Raw genomic sequence first — 24158 nt, forward strand, 5'->3', positions numbered from 1 at the left:
GAATAATTACTGAATTGGCGCTGATTTACTCTGCCACCAACCTCCGGCTGAAAATTAACTAATTTGCCCAAAAAAAAACATTTCTCTGTACACTTATTTGGATATGAAACTAACTCCTCTGGCTTCTGGTTTTCCTGAGTCTTATCCAAAGCAATTTATTCCAATGCAGATTTTCGTTTTGTCGGTAAATAGACCGAATCTGTACCGTACTCTAGATAGAGTAAGCGACTCCCAAAAAAACATTCCACAAAAAAATTTTTTCAAATTTTCTTTTTGGCTCTGATCAGATCTAATTGCAGTTGGATGCTTCTGTGATCAGACCCAGTTTCTCAGGAAATTGTAATTGGTCAGACTAAAGTGTTGGTAAAAATAGTCCTTGATCTATCCTGGAAAAGGCTTCGAGGGCACTTTTGTGTGGACAATGGTCTGGAACTTGCCTGATCAGAGGTCAATTTGGTCTGGGACGTTCTGATCAGATGTCAATTTGGTCTAGTACGGTCTAATCAGAGGCGGTTTCAAGCGCACACTAGTCTGACCAGAGGCCAACTGGAGCGAATTTTTTCAATTTTTTTTTATTTTTCTAACTGACATTTGTCTCTGGTAAGAGTCAATAATAAAGCAGAATTCTGATCAGAACTCCATCTAAAAATCTGATGGGTTTGATCAGAACCAAGGGGTCCAGCTGATAGCAACTGCCGGTCCCCTCAAGAAAAAATATTGAATCAAAGTAGATCAAGACGTGCTTATGCAAAGCTGTCCAAATCCATTTATTCAGTTAAAATTGTAAATTATTGAGATGCTCAATAAATTTTTTGGGCTTTTTTCTTGGTTTTATTTTCATAGCAAAAATTTGTGTTTCGTTAGATGAATATAAGATTGATAACATCGATTTTCATGAAATGAATATATGATAGCGATATTAAGAGATTTGTTCATGTTCAAAATCAATTTCTGATCAGACTATTTTGAATTCATTTTATTCTAAATAGAGGCAGCTTCGAGTGCACTTTTGTCTGATCAGAGGTGATTTCGAATGCAGTTTAGTCTGATCATAGGCAATTTCGAGCGCAGTTCAAGCTGATCAGAGGCAGATTCGAGCGCACACTAGTCTGATCCGGGTATGATTTCAAGCGCACAATAGTCTGATCAGAGGAGGTTTTCGAGCGCACTTTAAGCGCACACGGAACTTCGAGCGCACAATAGTCTAATCAGAGGACACTTCAGTCGGGGTGGGTCTGATCAGAGGTCGCTTATGTCTGGGACGGTCTGATCAGAAGCCATTTTGGTCTGGACCTCAACTTGGGGATAAATGTTTTTTTTTTCACCGCATTCTCCCCTGATTTATGTAAGTTCAGCGCATTCAGCGCTTATCTTACAAAATTTTCCGCTTTCACCGCTGATCTTTTATAATTCTGCGTTGAATGGCGGTGACACCTCGACCCGGGATTCGAGGATCTACTAACTGTTTGAACATGCCGCTGAACAGTTTTTCCGAAAAATTTTTGAGGAAATTTGAAAACTGTCCAAAGTAAGAAACTGTTCATGCCCAATAGTTGTGATTAAGCTTTCATAGAGTTTGATAGGGTTTATAAATGGCTCTATGTTTTAATTTTAATTGAAATAAAAACTGTTGCTTTGAAATAAAAATTTTTGAGACATTCTAGGTCTTTCATCTATTGATTAATTATAAATTTGAGAAAATCCATAAGCTTCAGTTATTTTTTATTGTATTAATGACGTTCTTGTGGGGGAATTTTCATAAACAAATTGGTATGGACGGGTATCAAGTCATGTTTAGCTAGGATCTCAACCTGGGTAAATCTAGAATGGTCAGCTCAATACATTTTTCTGCTATACAAATTTGTTTCTGTTTTAACTCAGTAGTGCTTTTGATGCAGGCTGGATGTGGTGGTCGTACAAAATCTTTCCAATGGCCTCGAGATGACGTAAGAATATATCTATGTGGAAAAACTAATGACCAGGGACTCTTCACAATTTTCCATGAAATGGGACACGTGTACTATCATCTAGCTTTCGCCAATCAACCTTTCTTTAACTATTTTGGCAAGTATCTACCCTGGTCCAATAGTAAACGTTTATCTTGCCAATTTTTTTTCCAATTTTTTTTCCAATTTTTCCAAGTTTGCAAAATCATTCACAATAACAAGAGCAGATTAGAGTACGATCACTAAAAGAATGAAAAAGTTGTTCGAAGCGAAAGACAAGGCACAGGCACAGCTATATAAATTAAAACCAGGAAAGATTAAAAGAATATGGCAGCCCTGAACAATGAAATTTAAGTTCCATACAATTAGCTTGAAGCTCGTATCAAACTGAGCGAGCATATATATTATATAATTTACACTTTGTTCACCCTTAACGTACGGTGTAAAAATTTATTTTAACACTCTTTTTACTCTTTTCCCCGTTACATTTGGCAAATGTTATTGGCAAGTCTGTCGCTGTTAAATTTTTTTTAAATCTTGATTCATTATTGTAAATTACTCCTCAACGCCTGTGTAAAACTCCCAGTTTTTTTACATTTTACCTAAATAAAACGTTGGCATTGAAACCCATTGCTCATTCCAACTTCTTATTCATTAACAAACACATATACGTTAACAGGAAAATCGACAAAACTCAACATACAATTTTGGTTTACTTATTCGACTTGCAAAATTGCAAAAACCTGAAAATCATATACACAGTCATTAGCAAACTGAAATTAGCGAACATGGATACCTACGTGGTGATTGCAAATGACGGCAAATTTGAACTTTTCGTTAAAAACATTACCGGGTTGATAACCAAAAAAACTTCAATAAGAAACGCCATGCATAGATTTTTTTAAAGCTTACTAAAAACACAACGATTATAAAAATTTTGAGTTTGGTTGATAAAGAGTCCAAGGTGCCACCTGCAGTTCCAAAACGGGGTTTCTATACTTGAAAATACGATTTTCTGTATATTACTTTCATGTTGACTTTACTTACCATAATACATCATTAAATAAATTTTTTATGAATCGTTTTATGGTTACAGATTTCCATGAAAGTTGCATGCTGATATGAAAAAATTCCGATTTTCTTAACCAATTTTGAAATCAGCAGGAAACGCAAGTTTTCGATTCAAACAATCATTCTTCTATAATCCTATTAGCAAATTCGTCAATGTCGGTCCCAAGTGCGGATTGTAGTAAAAGAAGGGAGCCAAACGAAACGCGAAGAGTCAGCTCTAACTGCACATAAGAGATTTTTTGTACATGTGCACCTTTATTTTATCATCACACTAGCTGTTTTACATACCTTTCAACAAACCATATCATTGAACTTCATAACCAAAAAACGAACCATTTATTGTACTTTACTAATCATAATCAACCATTTATGGCATCTTACTAACTATAAAATGAAACATATATGATACCTTATTAACCATAAAGAAAACGGACCATATACAGTGCCTTTGCGAAAATAGAACGCACCAGAAATAATGCAATACTTCAGTCCTTTTCCATAACAATGAAATGATTTTATTTTTTTTTATTTACCAAAAAAACATTATATAGTAATCTACCAATCATAGCAAAATCATAGAAAGAAAAAAATATTAATTCAAGTGTTCAAATATGGCCCGAATTTTGCAATTAAGGTACCCCATACATTTTAATTTTCGGTAAGTAAGTTTGGTCAACCAGGTAAATGTTTTCAGTCTCTGTGTCAACCAAATGAAATTGAACAATATTCGTAACAGCGGCTTATACATTCCAATAACTAATTTTTTCTCAATTTTTTTCAATTTAGAAGATATGAATAGGAGAATGTTGTCTGGTTAATGTATAAAACCACATTCTGTTGTAATGAATCATTAAAATGAAATTTGGAATGCATAGATAACTCCTCTAGGTCACGGTGATTTTTTGTTTACGTTATCCAGATTTTTTTTTTAATTTCTTGCAAAGACCTTGCCTTCCTGAGCATAATCCTAATTTTTTGCGAGGAGCGGCACCATGATCTTGCCAAGATTTGCTGTAATTTATTAAACTATTATCTTATCAATTTGTTCCAGGTTCATAAAAAAATTTTTAAGAAATTCCGTGAATAGCGATGAAAAATCATAACTTTCACCAAAATTGCCCGATTCTTTTTGCAATGAAAGCGGTGAAAGCGCTGAATTTTTGCGGTTTTTAGCAGTGAATTTTTGTAAGATTTGCGGTTCTTAGCGGTGAAATTTTTACTTTCACCACATTCAACGGATTTCTTACAAAAAAATGACGTACATGGTTTCGAACAACTCTCCTCTTTCATGTCAACAACTTCTTATTCCACCGATCCATCTGTCACTAACTTCAATAATATTTCTTGTGAAATGAAATCAGATTTGGATCTTTGCCATTTGCACCCCCCCCCCCCCCCCCAGAACGTTATGTGCCCCCCCCCCGTTACAGAGCACCTATCATTACAACGCAAAACATTATGTAAAAATATGGTACGTGCGTCTGGGGTTGGTGCAAAGAATATGTGATTTTTAGCGATTATTTTTTACGCCGCTTCAGAGCTGAAAAAAATAATTCGCTGCTACCAACGGGAAGTGGTGAGAACAAGAATTTCACCGCTAAAAACAGCGAGTCTTACGAAAAATCACCGCGAAAAAGTGTACAGTGTTATTTAGCGGTCAATTTTTTTTCACAGAGAATAACGCAGACAAAATAACGCATATTTTGCGAAAGTTTTGACAAAATTCTGGATATAGGGTTTCCTTTCTGGGACAGTATGAACCCCAGTCGATTTCGAATGGTTATCTTACAAGATTCTGGCAGATTCTGCCAGAATCTTGCAAGATTATGCATAATCTTGCAAGATTTCTGCCAGAATCTTGCAAGATAACCATTTTTCTGCCAGAATCTTGCAAGATAACCATTTTTCTGCCAGAATCTTGCAAGATAACCATTTTTCTGCCAGAATCTTGCAAGATAACCATTTTTCTGCCAGAATCTTGCAAGATAACCATTTTTCTGCCAGAATCTTGCAAGATAACCATTTTTCTGCCAGAATCTTGCAAGATAACCATTTTTCTGCCAGAATCTTGCAAGATAACCATTTTTCTGCCAGAATCTTGCAAGATAGCAATTTTTATGCTAGAATCTTGCAAGATAACCATTTTTCTGCCAGAATCTTGCAAGATAACCATTTTTCTGCCAGAATCTTGCAAGATAGCAATTTTTATGCTAAAATCTTACAAGATATTCATTTCTCTGTCAGAATCCCCTACTATATCCAGTTTTTTGCACAAGATCCTACAAGATGGATTGATTAATGCGAGTAATTCTGACAGCAAGAGATATTCGCAAAAGCTCTTCTAAAGTCATGCGAAGCTCAAAAAAATGGAGAGCCGTGAATAATCAAGTTTTTTGGGCATTGGCAAGAAAACTTAAGCGAAAGGAGCTGAATTAAAAGAAATGAAGCTGTTTAAGATGCAAAGATTATTATCGCATAATTTGTTCATCAGAAAAGGTAATCTAGACGTAGTTTTTGTAAATCTTGATAAAATTGAAAGAAAATAGTTTTTGATAGTAATTTGTTTTGTGTAAACAGTTCTCAAAGGCAGATTTTAATTTATTTTCTTCAGATAATTCATATTTCCAGATTTTAAATCCATTCAAAATTATTATTTTTCTTAAAAAAACACGCAACTGATTCTTAAGTAAATTTCTGGTCAAAATGAAATGTGTTGCATGAATGACAACCAATAAGAGGACAGCTCGACCGGAACGAACTTGCAAGAATCTTGCAAGATAACCATTTTCCTGGCAGATCTTGCAAGATAACCATTTTTCTGCCAGGTCTTGCAAGATAACCATTTTTCTGCCAGATCTTGCAAGATAGGGAGTTTTTGCAAGTTTCTGGCAGAATCTTGCAAGATAACCATCTGGTCTCGACTGGGGAATATGCTAACTCTCGTTGTAGGACCTAAACTTGGGTTGAGCACGTACTAAAAAGTTGCCTTGAGTTGCTTATGACCCTAAACAACATCTAGATACCAAATAACCTTTTAATGCACAGAATCGAACCAAGCATTCGCAGAAGCAGTGGGCGACACGACCATGTTAGCTGCAACGAACTTGGGCAATTTGATCAACATGGGACTCCTGGACAGAAATGAAGACCGCCAAAACCTCAAAATGAACCAACTTATGTATTCGGCTCTCAGGAAATTTCCATTTGTTTATTTCGCTTACATAACTGACGTCTGGTACTTTGACTTCTTCACGCGCAAAATTGACGATGCTAAGCTGAACGAGCACTGGTGGTACCTGGTTAAAAAATATCAGGTACGAAATTATTCTCAGATTCTCATTCTCATTAATACAAAGGTGAAGTCTTTCCGAATTCTCTATTGTGCTGTATAGTGTTGAAGTATTTTCCGGAGAGGGCAAAATTATGTAAACTGCGGTGCGAGGGGGCACTGTGTTTTTGTGTTCCATCAGTAAACAGGGTCGGCCTGTACTGAATTTCGAAATAACGACTTGCCATCAGATGTAAGTTATATCCGCAGCCTATCTTATTACCGGGCTAAAATCAAATATTTTATGTAATACTAAAATCAAATATTTTATGTAATTTTATTATTCTATGTAATACTAACAGTCTTTGATTACAGGATTTGCAAAGGGTACTCGCAAAATGTTCTTTTAAAATTTTATAAAAATTTGCTTGATATTGAAACCTTATAATGTTAAATAGCTCCTTAGTTAAACATCTCTTATGGAATCTAATTAGTTGCAAAATTTTGATCAGTTCCACTCATGAAATCAAACGGTCTTTTCTACTCTTCTTTAAATTGCAGCCCATATAATGGGGTTTTCAATGTCGCGGGGCAGTCCTCATGACCAGCCTGATCTTGTAGTATCTCAGTTTCCCCTCTCATTGGGTGAGACGACAAGGTAAGGAAATTAATGATTGCAATTTTCATTTCATTGTTGACTAGATTTGGACCCAAACTCTCCTCTCATTGGGGAGTTTTATTAACCCAATTAAGGATCTCAAGCAAGTACCACAAATGCAGTTCCTAGGATAGCAATTACGGAAACCGACTGGACAAAATTTTCGAGGGCAACTGGCAGACCCTGAGAAATAAAGCATCTATTTGTCTAGAATAAGAGCCATTCTCTTTAGCGTATCCTTGAATGTCTGTAAGAAACCTTCAAGCACTTCAATACACAGTGGTACAAAAAGAATGCCTCTTTCTGAACAGTTGCTTAGTGTAATAAATTCGCTTGATATAATTAATTTGCATAACCTATAAAATTGTCGAATCGTACTTCTGCAATAAAGTAGACTGCCGTTTCTACATATCATCCTTTTACGTCTTCGTATTAAAAAAGCGTTATTAGCTGATTATTTTGTTTTCATGTCTGGCTCAGGTTAATATGATCAATTAATGAGATTTAGCACTACAAAAACATCATTTATGAATTTTCAAATGAAACACTTCGTCAAACATTTGCCAATCGTTAGCAGTCAAGTTATTGTAGGGTCTGACAACTCCAGAGGGGGAAGAAAGGGGCGAGGAGTATCTCGACATTGCAGCTCTCAGACACGTGGCTATGGGGCTTGATATGTATTCCATATACCAATTAGCAGTGCCGCTTCAGTTTCAGTTCTTCAAAGCCATGTGTAAAAGTGCCGGCGAGGGTTACTTTCATTTTTCAGATTGTAACATTGCAGGAAAACCAGAGGCTACCAAGAAATTCCGGGAAATGCTGAGCAAAGGAAAATCTGTCAACTGGAAGATCCTGTTGAAGGTAAATACTTCCCAGGCTGAGGTGCCAGACTGAAAGTCGATATGTCCAGACCGAAATGAACGCACAAGGGGTTGTCGTGCGTTCAAAATTACACGATCTGGAAAAAAATGAACGCACGATAGTCTGGACATATGCATTTTTGAACGCACGATATAACTTTGTAAAATTTTGGTATATAATTTTGGTATAATTTTGTATTGGTATCCATTTCTAGCTGGAAGCCCAACTACTGCATTATTTGGTTGTTTTATTTCACGAGAGAGTGATTTTTAAGGAATTGGTATGATTCACGTATGTCGAGAAACTCGAAAATCAGGACAGGTTACAGAATTTGGGGGTCGATCAAAGTTTGGAATTATAATTTGCTTGAACTTCGAAAGAGTTTGAACTTGGAGACAAAAAAGTTCCCACAAAATTTTTAACAAGGGCTCTCCAAATATATGCAGCAATAAACTCTGTAAAATAATGTGATCTGTCCGACTATGATTACTTCGGACGGTTCTGACAAAAACTGACAAACAGTTGTCTTGAAATATGTGGCGATTATGAAAGTCCCGAAATTTTTTCGAACTCTAGAAAGCTGGCGAAATTCTTCCAGATCCAACAAATAAATTTAGTGAAGGGTTTTAATTAGTTGTTTCTGCGTTAAATAAAAATATTGGGGTCTTTTCCATTATTGCCATTATTGCCCCTCGCAACGAAATTATAGTTTTACATTACAGTATCTTTACCATAATTGGTGGGCCTATTCGTTTACGACCACCGGGATGGGGGCCTGGTTTGTGGGGTTTGGGCGAGGGGAGAGGAAAGGTCTTTAGTTGGGAAGACTTAATTATTAATTCGAAAAAAAAGCCGTTTGAGCTGAACAAGAACACTTGGCCGACACAAGGTGCCGAAATAGATACTATGAACCCCACCCCCCCCCCCCCCCCCCCCCACATCCAATAAATAAAATTGTACTGATGCCAATTTTGACGATGTTGATGTTGCTTAGGAGCTGACTGGTGAAGAATCGGTGAGCACAAAAGAAACTCTGGAATACTTCAAACCACTGGAGGATTGGCTGGATGATTACATTGAGGATAACAATGTGACTGTTGGTTGGCCTGAGCAAAACTAATTCATGAATCATCATAACTGGATCATGTTTTGGATGCTAAAAATATAATTAAGGGTGGTTGGGATTTGAATAAACACAATATACTGAGTTGAAGAAATAAAAAAGCGACCCTCAAAGCAAATTATGGCTCAATTATAAGGAACTGTCCCTCTTTTAAATTGTGACATAGAGAGTGTTTCACGCATAAAGAGAACTTAGTTTATTTTTAAGTTCAAAAGATTTTAGGTTTGCGTCTCCCGTGTCGATACCCCCAAATAGTTGTAAGATTAGGGGGTAATTGGGGGGATTCCTAGCCAATCCCCTCAAAATTTTTACATTTACTCATTTTTTGATCGTATCGTAATGGGGGGGCTAATTCGATGTTGATTAATAGAATGATAATACTGATGACAGAAATTATATCCCCGAAGAGAACGTAAGCCAAGTGGCATCATGTGCTATATATTAGCACTATAGGTGGACCATATTTATAAGCTACGCAAAACGTAAGATCAACCTTTTTGCGTCACTTAGGGGGGAATTTCAATTCCCGCTTACTCCCCATTGCTCCCTTATCTTACATCGCTTGACCGTCCTAAAATTGACCCCTTATCTCACATCTTTTTGGGGGGTAAAATAAAAAAAAAACTCCTACGATTACCCCAAATTACCAGCCCCTAATCTTACCTCGTTTTAGCCCTAAAATACCTCCTGATGTTAAATCTTTTTTGGGGAGGGGGGGGGGGGTGGGGTTGGGGAGTAAAGTTTAAAAATTCAGTGATAACCCCCATACCCCCTAATCTTACTTCGTTTTGCCCCCATAGAAAATTACATCCCTACTCTTACACTCTTACATCAGTTTGGGAGTAATAATTGGGGTAATTTTGACACGGGCGGGTTTTCTTCGCGCCAAAAGTTATCAAAGCCTTTCAGCTTTCTGGTTTGAGTTGTTTTCATCAATTCAAAACTCATAAGCGCCAATTTCCCGAGTCGAGGTGTCAACGCTAAAAATTGCTACAAAAAGTAAGATTTGCGTTGAATTGCGTCGAAAAGATGTACGAATTGCAATTTTTAGCGTTGAATGCGGTGAAAAAACCAAATTCATCGCTCAGAATCTCAAATATTACAAAAATTCACCGCTAAAAACCACTGTTTTTTGCCGTGAATTTTTGTAAGATTCGCGGTTTTTAGCGGTGAATTTGTTATTTTCACTGCTTCTCGTTGGTAGCCGCGAATTGTTTTTTTTACCGCTTAAGCGGTGAGAATAAACAATTCAACGCTGAAAACCGCAAATTTTGACGCATTTGTTTTGTCATAAGGTTTATCGAATCTGATTTAAATTCACAATAAAAATCTTTGAAGTGACAAATTGCGCTGTGAAACAAAAAGTCGTTGACAAGGAGATGAGAGGTTCGAAACCGTGTACGCAGTGTCTTTTAATGAGAAATCTGGTGATTGCGGTCAAATTAAAAATTTCACCGTTGGAAAGTGCAAATCCTAGAAAAATTCATTGCTTTTACCGCATTCGTTGCAAAACGATGCGGGCGCTTTGCAGTCCAAAATTATTCAAAGCAATTCTGACATTATTTTTTCGCCAAACCTTGACCCGTGTTTCATCATTTTAAAACCTGCTAACCGCCGATTTTGCTTAATTTTACATCTATGATTGCAAAACAATGCCCAAAAAACTCAGCCAAAATTATGTAAAACATGGTGGGGTCACACGCTTTTAAACTAATAATAAATGCATATTAAAAACATTTGATAAAAATTGTCAGCTTGGCCTCCGAAAGTTTCAGAAAATATTTCCCGGAAACCTGAGGCAATTAGAGCCCAAGGATTTTTTCTCAGACTATACTTTTTACTCAAACAACTGCGCAAAAACTTTTAAAATAGCCCTATAGAATTTAAGGATTTACTCTTCAACTAATCATAATCATCGAGGAGGATTAGTTAAAACATGGTTAATATAACCGTAGAATTCGAAAATTCTGATTTTCAATGTCTAGATCAGCAATCGTACAAAAGAGATGAGACAGAGTGCATAGTTCCCTTTTCATTTTCCAAAATTCAGTTCCGCCAGGTTTTAGAGAGTGATGTATAGATATAATATGCCAAATTTCATTATGATACTACAATTTTTTGAGAAGGGAGCTGAGAAACTATTTCATAAGTATGGTCTGAAATGAGCTGGAACCACTGAAGCTCTGAAGATGACCAACTCATTATTTGGTAGCGTCAGAAGTCTAATACCGCTTTTGTTTTAGTTTGAACAGCTTGAGTTGAAGTTAATCATTTATAAAGAAGGCGTTCAGGTCACTTAATTGTTCATTTGAAGTGATAACAAACTTTACGTAAGAAGGGAATAACTAATGAGGTCCATAATGCGAAGTGAACAATTTTTTTTGTTTTGATCACTATTTTGCGTTGTTGCTTGATCTGTTACTAAGGGGTAGAACAGCGAAATCACCAAAACAGTTCCATAAAACAGCTGTAGCATAGGTGTTGACCTGTAGAGAAGTTCTGATAACAAAAACATTGTTGAGAGAGTTAAACTGACTTGATAAATTCAAAACACCGTTTTGCGCGATTGGAAATCAGAACAGCAATGAACATCGGAGGAAAACCGCAATTTGATCAAGCGACTTAATTGAGAGCTTGAAGAATAGAGAGATTTTTAACTCTTTAGTTGAAAATTTGGTTACAAAGTTAAAGTTGTGAAACATCATTTATAATAAAACTCTGTTTGATTTTTGATAGGATTTTGTGATCATTTTCTTTTATTGTTCAATCATTTGACGATATTTGATAACTCGAATCGATTTATTACTCCAACTAGAGTTTTCTACAGCCGACAGGAGCAGGGACAAAATAATCCTCCAAAATAGTCCTTAGGGACAAAATAATCCTCCAATAGATGTCCAATGATAGTGAGAGCTATCAAAACACCCCTTTTCACTTTTTATGGTTTTGGGCGATAGTAGTAGGTACCCAGCTGGTCAGCTTAAGCAAAGTAAAAATTCTACAATCGCACTCCTGGGTGGGCTCTCAGGACTTCTTGACAGTTGAATTGGATTGACGGCTGTGTTTGTTGCAGTTGAACTATAGTGCAATTTGCTAGTTTATTTGACGAGAGAGGAGATTCGACTTGCGCAACGAGTGAAAACGAAGAAAGAGAAACCCCTTGGAGCTTGAAGGAGAGGGACAAAGAAAGTGCGAGTGAGCAGAGCTGTTTTCAGTTGAGTTGGAGCTAGACTGTTGGTTTTGGTTTTGTTAAGGTTTTCTTGAGACTAGAAGGTTGAGAGAGTGTGATTTGACTTAGTCAAGAGCGTAAGTTTTGTAGGGCTGAGTTTGTGCAGAGAATTGATTAGAGTATCGGCTTTCTCAGTGAAAGTTGTTACAGGGCCTAGGCCAAAACTAAGAGATGAGGCAAGGTAGAGAGAATATAGAAATAGAGGTGGTCTAAAGTCAGAGAGGCTTAGTGAGAGCAAGTATAGTCAGACTGTCATTGTTAGTAATTGGTTGTTATTGAGGAAAGAAGGCCAGTTCAGTGTATCTAGAATTTAAAAGAGAATCTGGTAAGCTGTTATCTGACAAGTGATAGTTGTGAGTGTAAGGTTTGTGAGTAAAGAGTAGAGTTTATATATATATGTATATATATATATATATATATATATATATATATATATATATAAATATAAATATATATATATATATATATATATATATATATATATATACAGAGAGAGAGAGAGAGAGAGAGAGAGAGAGAAAGAGAGAATGAGAGAGAGAGATTTTCCACTGGTTTTTTTCTTTTCATATTGGAGGAGCAAGAGTTAGAGAACTGACTCTGAGGCTGAGAGCAAAATGAAGTTCGCAAAGAGGCCACAAGGTGGTTAAACAGCAGCACGACGCTAGTGTAGAATGGCAAAGCAGAATAAGTCAGGCTAGAGGAACAAAAGTTACTGATTATAGTGGAGGAATTGGGATTTACGGAAGTGAAAGACTAATGGATCTTCTCAAACAGAGAGGTCTGGTAGACAGAGTAGAAAGATTTATTTCTGGGGAACACCACAAATAAGTAGAGAAAAAAAGAAATACATAAATGTTCAGTAAGCATGGATTGGAGTGCGTTCCTGCTTGTAGAGTGCTTTCCATCGGACTGGGAGAACTGGAGCATGTACTACTTTGACATTGTATACGTGTTACAAATGAGTGAGGATCAAGCTTTGGTGTCAATGCTTTGTATACTGTGAGGATGGACATAGCAAGCGATTTAAGATTTACCTTTTAGATTCTGGTTGTCAGAAACTGGTGAAGCATTAATGTCGTTGGGACAAAACTTTGACATCATTGAGAAAATTTTTAAGCGAGTGAATTATGCCAGCTATACTTTGGACGAGTTCAAGTAAGTGATTCAAAATTAAAATGTGAATTACTTTTCTAACATTGAAAAATGTAAATTGTAGTAATAATTGTTGTATGATTTTGTAATATGTCTTTGTCTTCTCTACAATAAGATTTACATTTGAAAAATCTTTGATCTGAGAATGAGTTGGGATATTGGTTGCTCAAGAAACATTTGTTCTGATTCTCAGAAACAAGTCAAAGGTTTTTTACGTTAGATTTCGTTAAGAAGTTAAACATATTCCCATACTGTTAATGAAGCTCAAAAATTTCCCAAAATAAAAAATTTGGACATAGAATCCCAAAATTCAGAACTCAAGTGGATTAATCATAACGGATTACGCAGAGCAAGTCTTATATATCGTTCAGATAAACAACAAGTTATCTTTTCACAACATTGTCAGAGCGGATATTAGTGGAGTTTTCTGAAAAATTTTAAATTTAAAAAATATATATTTGTCCAAGAATTAACTAGAGCATCTCCCTACACTTCTGTTTTATTTTGGAAACTTCAAGAAAACTTGCATTGACTCGGACGAAGGAACGCAAATTTGATGGATATTGTCATTCTTGTCAACATATTCAATTGTTACGGAAGCATACTTTCAATGTTTCCCAAAAGTGAAAAACGCAAAAACTGTTTCTTAGCAGCCTCTAAAATTTGGGACGAAAATATAAAATTGGGAAGAAATCAACTAAAAATTTCCTCATTGAGAACTTAGTGGTTATGGAAATTTTTAGATTTTCTTGTTTAGACTTTTTCTTTGCTAGATTGAAAGTTTTTCGATTACATGTTATACTACACAATTAAGCTCGAGCGGTTAATTCAAATAAAAACAAGGTTGCGGCATGCTGTTACATGTTACCATATTTTCCAAGCTCATGTTTCTTTGGACATTTAACGGCGTTGATCTTTTGTGTTTTTATTAAATTTTACCATTCTCAAATTTCCAAAAAGCTGGACTGATAATCATTTTTTAATAATCTAATCTAGAAAACGAATGTCTCTCGTTGTATTTGATATTGAGTGCTTGAAGGGAGAAATTGTTAATGAGTTGGGTGTTTTCAGGGATGGAATATTAGGATACAGTTCCCTCCCACCCAAAGACAATGGACCCACTTTTCAAGCGAAGCGGAAAACTAAAAATTTATTTGAGATTATTTGGAACAATGGAAAACTGTAATACAATTTGTTGTCAACAGTCATTCACCAACATTGTTCACCTACAATAAACAGTTTGCAAAAGGGTTAGAGAAGTGTAATTTCCTCTTAAATTACTTGTGTAGAGATGTGGAGAATTTAGGTGATCTTGGTTGTCCAAAAGTTTCCAAACTTCTCAACAACTCGGATACTGACTGGGATTGTAGCAACTATCCGTATCAACACAAAAAGACATTCATTGTGCAGAGAAGAAAGCTTATGCTTACGGAAATTGGACTTGTGATTTTTGATAATATATAAAATTTTTAATTTCTGATTGTATTTGTGGTCTTTTTAATCGATTATTTTTTACTAAGAAATCAGAGAAGCATTGCATTCCCAGTTTGAAAAAAAATATTCCCCATAAAAAAGGCATAAAGGATCGAGCATACAGATAACGGTTTAAATTTTTAAAATTTTGTCTTAGATGATAATAACCAGGGACGACAAACGTGTATATGTTTTGGACAGACCTGAAAAAGATCTCTGGTGGTTTTTGTGTCCCATTTCTTTGTCAGACAGTCGGCAATATTTTACCTTCTTAACTATGAACGAAATAATTTCTACTAAGGAACGTATTTTTATTTCATTGGTGGGACCAAGCGGGTCTGGAGAAACTCATCTTAACCATGAATGGTCAATTATTGGAACTTTTCAACCCAATTTTGATAAAATTTTTCAATTTTATCAACATTAACAATCACTTTAAGGACTAATGTCCAAAAGTTTTAAGAACATTCATTTTATTCAAGGAGTTGACTTTGAGTTCATTCAACTTCTACCCATTAATGGTATAAAAGCTCAAGGTCAAAAGATTTTGTCAAAATTGCATTTGCTGGAAGGCACAAAGAACACATCGTTTTCATCAGAGTGGGCTGGTAAGAGATATTGCGTTACAAAATACTCATTTAATTGTATTCAAGTCTCCTAGAGACGTTCTGTAGATTAAAACTCTGAGTCAACAGCTCGGGTTAGGATCACAATTAAAAGATTGGTATACAAAAGGTACTTCAATCCCGTTTGTTCCTTTACTCATTGATCTCACTCCCAAAAACAGTCAACTTTCTTAGATTTTGCACGCACAGTGATACGATTCCCACTATTTTTTCTTCCTAAAACGAAACAAGAGATACTTCTTTGAACGATTAACAAGAACTTCAAGAAAAATTTCCTCAGAAATAAAAGATCAATTTTAAGTTCACGAAAAGGAATAGAGCTCATATCAATTTTGACACCATCTATCATTAATCGATTGTCTTGAAATGAAACAGTTCAAAAAATTGGAAAGTTGGATTGGTCAAATAGAAAACAGCATAAAAGACTCCTGAAGCAGGAACTCAGAGGAAAATTTTGCACTGAGTGAAATTGATTCCGAATTAGTGAGAACAGGTTGCAGTAACCAAGATGAAGCAATTAGGAAATTCCAGAACGCAATAGATTTGGTACAAATGCGAGAGGAGCAAGGAGAACAGATAAGTCTAAGTTTGTTGGGAGAAGTAAACAGGGAAGAGCAATTAGGTATTAAGTATCAGTACGATCAAAGAACTGGACAGGAAATAATTGTGATCCCTAGTGAATGAACAAACATTGCTTTTCGAGAGTTCAAAAAGGAATCGTTTAAAGTTTTGATGAAGAAACGTGTCGAGGAAAAAATTGTTTGTAATAGAATTGAACAAGGCTAAAAGTATGATGGAGAAAATGAAATGGAGGATGCAGATTTACAACAACAAGTTTAAAAAGAAGGATAGGAAAGACAGCGCCGTGAGATTGATATAGAGAGCAAGAAACATAGAAGACTACATGAAGACAGTAGGAGAAAATTCTTGTCGAACTTGGACAACTGTGGTTTCGGTGAGGGATTCGGGTACTATGTATGCCGTTCATCGGCAAACGATGGAGGAGATGACTGTCTCTTCATGAGTGATTTGGACTATGAGGGCAGTGAGGATGAGGAAACTGAGCCTTCTCCTGAGTTTTTTTTGGATGTACTCAAGAAACAAACCTTAAGGCTTTACCTCTCATGGCACCTGAAATTTCGTCTATACTAGGAGGCGTTGAAGTTGATATGAGGGAAATATGGCCCATTCATAGTAGTTTTGCAGAATGTCTAGCTGAGCACAATCCCACAGCTGAAGCTTTGATTGAAGAGAATGACACCGTTATTGAAGAAGTCTTTTTGAAACAAAAATGAAGTCAGTAGGAAAATTAATGGTTCCCTTTGTCTTGCAAGCGTTTATTGTGGTACCTGGCAATCTACAGACTCACAAACAAATAGGATTGGAAAAATTTCTAGACAGAAGTGTTGGAGTTGGAACTGAAACAGCACCCAGCTCAATGTACGGAGGATGTGCTGCAACGATGTCACAAAGTCAGAGAGATTAACATAGGACAAAATCCGCAAATATATGTGACTTTCATCAAATACGTACAGGATAATCCAGCTTCCATTTATGTTCAAATTTGACTCTTTTGTCGTAAAGAAAACAATGAGTTCAAGCGAGTGATATATGCCAGCTATACTTTGGACGAGTTCAAGTAACTGATTCAAAATTAAAATGTGAATTACTTTTCTAACCTTGAAAAATGTAAATTGCAGTAATAATTGTCGTATGATTTTGTAATATGTCTTTGTCTTCTCTACAATAAAATTTACATTTACAAAATCTTTGATCTTTGAGAATGAGTCGCGATATTGGTTGCTAAAGAAACATTTTTTCTGATTCTCAGAAATAAGTCAAATGTTTTTTACGTTAGATTTCGTTAACAGCTTAAACATATTCCCATACTGTTACTGAAGCTCAAAATTTTCCCAAACTAAAAAATTTGGACATAGAGTCCCAAAATTCAGAACTCGAGTGGATTAATCATAACGGATTACGCAGAGCAAGCCTTATACATCGTTCAGATAAACAACAAGTTATCATTTCACAACATCGTCACAGCGGATATCAGTGGAGTTTTCTGAAAAATTTTAAATTTAAAAAATATATATTTGTCCGAGAATTAACTAGAGCATCTCCCTACACTTCTGTTTTATTTTGGAAACTTCAAGAAAACTTGCATTGACTCGGACGAAGGAACGCAAAAATGATGGATGTTGTCATTCTTGTCAACATATTCAATTGTAACGGAAGCATACTTTCAATGTGTCCCAAAAATGAAAAACACAAAAACTGTTTCTTAGCAGCTTGTAAAATTTGGGACGAAAATATAAAATTGGGAGGAAATCAACCAAAAATTTCCTCATGGAGAACTTAGTGCTTATGGAAATTTTTAGATTTTCTTTTTTAGACTTTTTCTTTGCTAGATTGAAAGTTTTTGGATTACATGTTATACTACACAATTAAGCTCGAGCGGTTAACTCAAATAAAAAAAAGGTTGCGGAATGCTGTTACATGTTACTAAATTTTCCAAGCTCATGTTTCTTGGGACATTTAACGGGGTTGATCTTTTGTGTTTTTATTAAATTTTACCATTCTCAAATTTCCAAAAAGCTGGACTGATAATCATTTTTTAATAATCTAATCTAGAAAACGAATGTCTCTCGTTGTATTTGATATTGAGTGCTTGAAGGGAGGAATTGTTAATGAGTTGGGTGTTTTTGAGGATGGAATATTAGGATACAGTTCCCTCCCACCCAAAGACAATGAACCCACTTTTCAAGCAAAGCGGAAAAATAAAAGTTTATTGAGATTAATTGGAACAATGGAAAACTGTAATATAATGTGTTGTCATCAGTCATTCACCAACCTTGTTCTCCTACAAGGAATACTTTGCTAAAGGGTTAGAGAAGTGTAAGCTCCTCTCAAATTACTTGTGTGGAGATGTGGAGAATTTAGGTGATCTTGGTTGTCCAAAAGTTTCCAAACTTCTCATTAACTCAGATACTGACTGGGATTGTAGCAACTATCCGTATCAACAAAAAAAGACATTTCACTGTGCAGAGAAGAAAGCTTATGCTTACGGAAATTGGACCTGTGATATTTTCACAATATAAACAAATTTGTAATTTCTGATTGTGTTTGTGGTCTTTTTAATCAATTATTTTTCTTTTACTAACTAAGAAATCAGAGATGAATTGCATTCCCAGTTGGAAAAAAGTGATTTTCCCCATAAAAATAAGGTGTAAATGATCGAACGTACAGATAACGGTTTAAATTTTGGTATTTTTTTCTTAGATGATAATAACCAGGAACGACAAACGTGTAAATGTTTTGGACAGACTTGTGAAAGATCTCTGGTGGTTTTTGTGTCCCATTTTTTTGTTATTTTGTTAATATTATTAAGCAGTATAGTAAGATAGTAAGAAAGACTCTTGCCGAAACCTGCGAACAAACAACAGTTTGGCTTGCTATCCTATCTAGTACAGTCGGCAATATTTTACCTTCTTAACTATGAACAAAATAATTTCTACTAAGGAACGCATTTTTATTTCATTGGTGGGACCAAGCGGGTCTGGAGAAACCCATCTAAACCATGACTGGTCAATTTTCGGAACTTTTCAGCCCCAATTTTGATAAAATTTTTAAATTTTATCAACATTAACAATCACTTTGAGGACTAATGTCCAAAAATTTTAAGAACAATAATTTTATTCAAGGAGTTGACTTTGAGTTCATTCAACTTCTACCCAATAATGGTATAAAAGCTCAAGGTCAAGAGATTTTGTCAAAATTGCATTTGCTGGAAGGCACAAAGAACACATCGTTTTCATCAGAGTGGGTTGGGAAGAGATATTGCGTTACAAAACACTCATTTAGCTTTATTCAAATCTCCTAGAGATGTTCTGCAGATTAACACTCCGAGTCAACAGCTCGGGTTAGGATCACAATTAAAAGATTGGTGTACAAAAGATACTTCAATCCCGTTTGTTCCTTTACTCATTGATCTCACTCCCAAAAACAGTCAACTCTCTTAGATTTTGCACGCACAATGATTCGATTCCCACTTTTTTTTCTTCCTAAAACGAAACAAGAGATACTTTTTTGAACGATGAACAAGAACTTCAAGAAAACTTTCCTCAGAAAAGTTCAAAAGATTTAACTCAGTTCCTAATCGATTTCGTAGTGAAAGTTCTCAGAGGAGAACTACAGAAAACATAAAAACAAGACGTAATAAAGTACAGAGACGAATTTTATCAACTCGTGCTATAAAGAAGCGGATAAAATAAAGATCCAATATAAGATCAATTTTAAGTTCACGAAAAGGAATAGAGCTCATATCAATTTTGACACCATCTATCATTAATCGATTGTCTTGAAATGGAACAGTTCGTTTTGTTTCCTCAACATCTTTACGAACAAAAATTTAAATTGGAAGTTAAAAAGTTGGACAAATTTGAGCAGAAACCAATTTCTGTCCCAACACACTTGAACCCTAATTAAAAGGAAGTCAACAACAGAACAAGGTCATTCAAGAAAGAATAACTTGTACATCAATATTTGAGTTTGCTACGAGTCAAGCTATCTCTCACTGAGACAATTTTATTGGATGGAAGAGATACATAAGTAACTTTCGCAGATTTTGTTTTTGCATTAAAAAGAAAGAATTTTCACAACATCTATTACACAATATTTAATGCTACCAGAATAAATCCGTAAAAGTAACAAATAAAGATGCCAAAATCAAAGACAGAGGGAGCTAGATTCCTTTCAAAATCTGAAAAAGCCAAGCTACAAGATTGTACAGAGGTAAAAAAAGCCGCATATGGGTCAATTTAAAATCTACGAAAAGCAAGCGGGTTATCCAAAAAGAAAGTTACCTACTTTACGGACAGTAAAAACTTATATACAAAGTATCGTCGTGCAACACGACATTTCAAAAGATTACCAGCTTTTGCTAAGCGAATCAATGAGATCTGGTGTCTCGATCTGGCCGTGATTGATAAAATAATGGACTCTAATAATAGAGTGAAGTATTTATAAGTTTGTGTTGACGTCTTTTCTCGCTTTGTTCGTGTTCAACCAGTGAAGTCAAAGTATTCTACCAATGCAGTTGTAGCTTTCAAAAAAATAATGCGTAAAATCACTATGCCAGCGAAAGTATGGTTTGATCAGGGAACAGAGTTTAGTGGGGTGTATCGAAAATTTTGTACTGACAGGAAAATCAAAATTTACTCTACTAGAAATGAAACTGAAGCTGATGTAGTAGAACGAGCAATAAAAACTCTGAAAAACCTTATTTATCGCTATATGGAAGAAAATGCTGACAAAGACATCAGAAAATGGATTCCATTCTCAAAACTATTCACACAAGAAAAAATCGCTCACCAAATAAGGCTCCAAAAATGTAACTAAAAAAGAACTTTTGTCAATTTTTTTACAGATTCCCAATTAACCAGTATAAGCGACAACGTTTAAAAGTGGGTAAAAGTGTTCGTGTTACAGAAAAAGATATTCCGTTCAAAAAAGTTATAAATCTCAGTTCACAAATGAAAACTTCAAAAATGTTAAAATTGCTACTTACAAACTACCAACCTATATTCTTTGCGGAGAACAAGGTGTTGCAATGATAGGTAAACTTGAAACAGGCTCTCTCAAAATGTATCATTTAAAGGTGAGTTCTTTCACTGTTGAGTTGATTTCCAGCGCGTCGTTTGGTTGTTACCCAATCAATACATTAAATTCTTTCACAAACTTTCCACCTGAAAAAATTAATCTTGATGGAGAATTGGCGTTAGCAACGAAAACATAACAGAGGGTAAATTCTTCTATCTAGATGAACCGACACCAGATAAAAAACCATTAGATTATTACACACTTGATCCAGGTCTATACCCCTCGGTCTCCAATATTGTGAATGAAATGAGCAGAAAAAAATCAGGAACGTAAACTAAATGAAAAACCGACAATCAAGTTACACGTTATTCAAATTACACAGCGAATTTTTTTTGGGTCTTCCTAATGAGAACTCTTTACTTGTCATTTTTAGTGCAGAATTTTTTCATGTCTCTGCATGCGACGATGCTGTTTATGGTATGGGTGTTGCTTGTCATGAGTGGTGCTTGTCCGCATTTTTGGGAGTTCTCTTATGACATTGTACGAATACATACCTTAATGATATATAGTGATATTTTTGAATACAATATTGTGGGTGAGACAAAAGACGCCCTTTTACGATGCATTCCATTCATATCAAAAGTAAACAATGGGACATCATCTCAACGGGACAATATTTGAATTATCAAAATGTTTCAAACATACAATTTAAAAAAATTCTATAAAACATATTCAACAGCATAAAATTCCAGCTCCGGGACTCACATGGTGAAAAAGTTCCATTCAACTCATTCGATGCAACAAGAGCGGTACTAATGTTTAGAAACAATTCTGACAATCATTTTTAGGTTTAGAGTGGTAAAAAATGGTAGCTGATAGTGATTTACAGTATTTTCGTGTTACAGAAAAAGATATTCCGTTCAAAAAAGTTATAAATCTCAGTTCACAAATGAAAACTTCAAAAATGTTAAAATTGCTACTTACAAACTACCAACCTATATTCTTTGCGGAGAACATGGTGTTGCAATGATAGGTAAACTTGAAACAGGCTCTTTCAAAATGTATCATTTAAAGGTGAGTTCTTTCACTGTTGAGTTGATTTCCAGCGCGTCGTTTGGTTGTTACCCAATCAATACATTAAATTCTTTCACAAACTTTCCACCTGAAAAAATTAATCTTGATGGAGAATTGGCGTTAGCAATAACAGAACTGTTGTATCCTTCCTTGTACGAAAACATAACAGAGGGTAAATTCTTCTATCTAGATGAACCGACACCAGATAAAAAACCATTAGATTATTACACACTTGATCCAGGTCTATACCCCTCGGTCTCCAATATTGTGAATGAAATGAGCAGAAAAAAATCAGGAACGTAAACTAAATGAAAAACCGACAATCAAGTTACACGTTATTCAAATTACACAGCGAATTTTTTTTGGGTCTTCCTAATGAGAACTCTTTACTTGTCATTTTTAGTGCAGAATTTCTTCATGTCTTTGCATGCGACGATGCTGTTTATGTTATGAGTGTTGCTTGTCATGAGTGGTGCTTGTCGCATTTTTGGGAGTTCTCTTATGACATTATACGAATACATACCTTAATGATATATAGTGATATTTTTGAATACAATATTGTGGGTGAGACAAAAGACGCCATTTTACGATGCATTCCATTCATATCAAAAGTAAACAATGGGACATCATCTCAACGGGACAATATTTGAATTATCAAAATGTTCCAAACATACAATTTAAAAAAATTCTTTAAAACATATTCAACAGCATAAAATTCGAGCTCCGGGACTCACATGGTGAAAAAGTTCCATTCAACTCATTTGATGCAACAAGAGCGGTACTAATGTTTAGAAACAATTCTGACAATCGTTTTTAGGTTTAGAGTGGTAAAAAATGGTAGCTGATAGTGATTTACAGTATTTTCGTGGTAACTCAAGACAGAGGGGAAGAAGATTCGGAGCGTTAGCACAAACAATTTGCAGGACAGCTATTCCATTCTTGAGGAGATACATTTTCCCAGCAGCGAAAAGAGTTGGTGCGGATTTGGTTGATATAGCCTTACAAGAATATGGAAATGTTCCAGCTGGAAAGATAAAAAATCAAATTTGTGAAAGACATTCTTTGTTCTCGTAAAGCAAATTTTGGATAATGGGAAAGCTTTGCTTGAAAAAATCCTGTGAATGCTGAATTTGTATTCAGCATTCACAGGATTTTTCAGCATTCTTCTGATTGGCTATTCTTCTGATTGGAGCGTTGTTGGAAAGAAAACAGATGTTGGAAAGAAAACTTAACGTAAACAGCTATGTGATAGAAAAATTTAAAAAAACGTCGCATTATTCAAAAAAATCCCCCAAAAATCAGTCGAAGTCGTCAACCTAGAAGAAATATTTTGTCTAATCTAATTTGAACACTAGATCAATAAACAATAGCAACTTTTGTTAGGGTCACTTCACAAAAGCTTGGTTGTAGATTTTTTTTCAAATTCCTTCTTTGGAACCAGTTGAATCTTCTCACGTTCAAGATGTTTATCCCATACTTCATTGGATGAAAGCAGCAATGAATTTGAGTTTGAAACAGATAGAGGTATACATATATATATATATATATATATATATATATATGTATTTATATATATATATATATATATATATATATATATATATATATATATATATATATATGAGACAAACCCACCTTCAAATCGAAGTTGGTTTACAAAGGGGAAGACTGTTTGATAACTTTTGAAAAAAGACGAGCATGAAAAAGCAGGTTTGTGAATGTCTTTCACAGATGATGATTTGCATTATCTAACCATGTCAACAATTTATTACAATCGCTCTTCTTCAACTGTGAAGTGTATCTAAACAATCAACAAATTTACAACTCAAATGGTCTTTATGGACGCAAGGCTTTAATTTCCATTGAATTTCACGCTTCTACAAGAAATAATGAAGGTTTTTGGCATGAAATGTTGACGCATTTGAAAAAGAGCCCAGCAATTTTAAGAAAAGCCCTTTTATAGATCAAGAGGTCGAACTTTTGCTGAAAATGTTACTAGTTATTACGGTTAATTATCATTTTATTTATTCCAATGTGAAAACATACTGCTTCCAAATACAGAAATAGACTGATATT

At 35.2% G+C, this 24158-nt stretch overlaps 1 protein-coding gene across 1 annotated transcript in view; it reads left to right on the forward strand.

Moving 5' to 3' along the window:
* The first annotated feature begins 1898 nt into the window (after positions 1–1898).
* Positions 1899–24158, forward strand: part of LOC142354351 (angiotensin-converting enzyme-like) — a 32162-nt gene continuing 9902 nt past the window's right edge. The window contains exons 1-4 of the mRNA XM_075406624.1: positions 1899–2064; positions 6063–6331; positions 7535–7804; positions 8799–8904. Of these exons, the coding sequence (XP_075262739.1) occupies positions 2007–2064; positions 6063–6331; positions 7535–7804; positions 8799–8904 (703 nt within the window). The 5' untranslated portion in view covers positions 1899–2006. The remainder of the gene's footprint in view (positions 2065–6062; positions 6332–7534; positions 7805–8798; positions 8905–24158) is intronic.

This window comes from Convolutriloba macropyga, chromosome 15, assembly GCF_964194025.1.
Source record: "Convolutriloba macropyga chromosome 15, txConMacr16.3, whole genome shotgun sequence".
Lineage (NCBI taxonomy): Eukaryota > Metazoa > Xenacoelomorpha > Acoela > Convolutidae > Convolutriloba > Convolutriloba macropyga.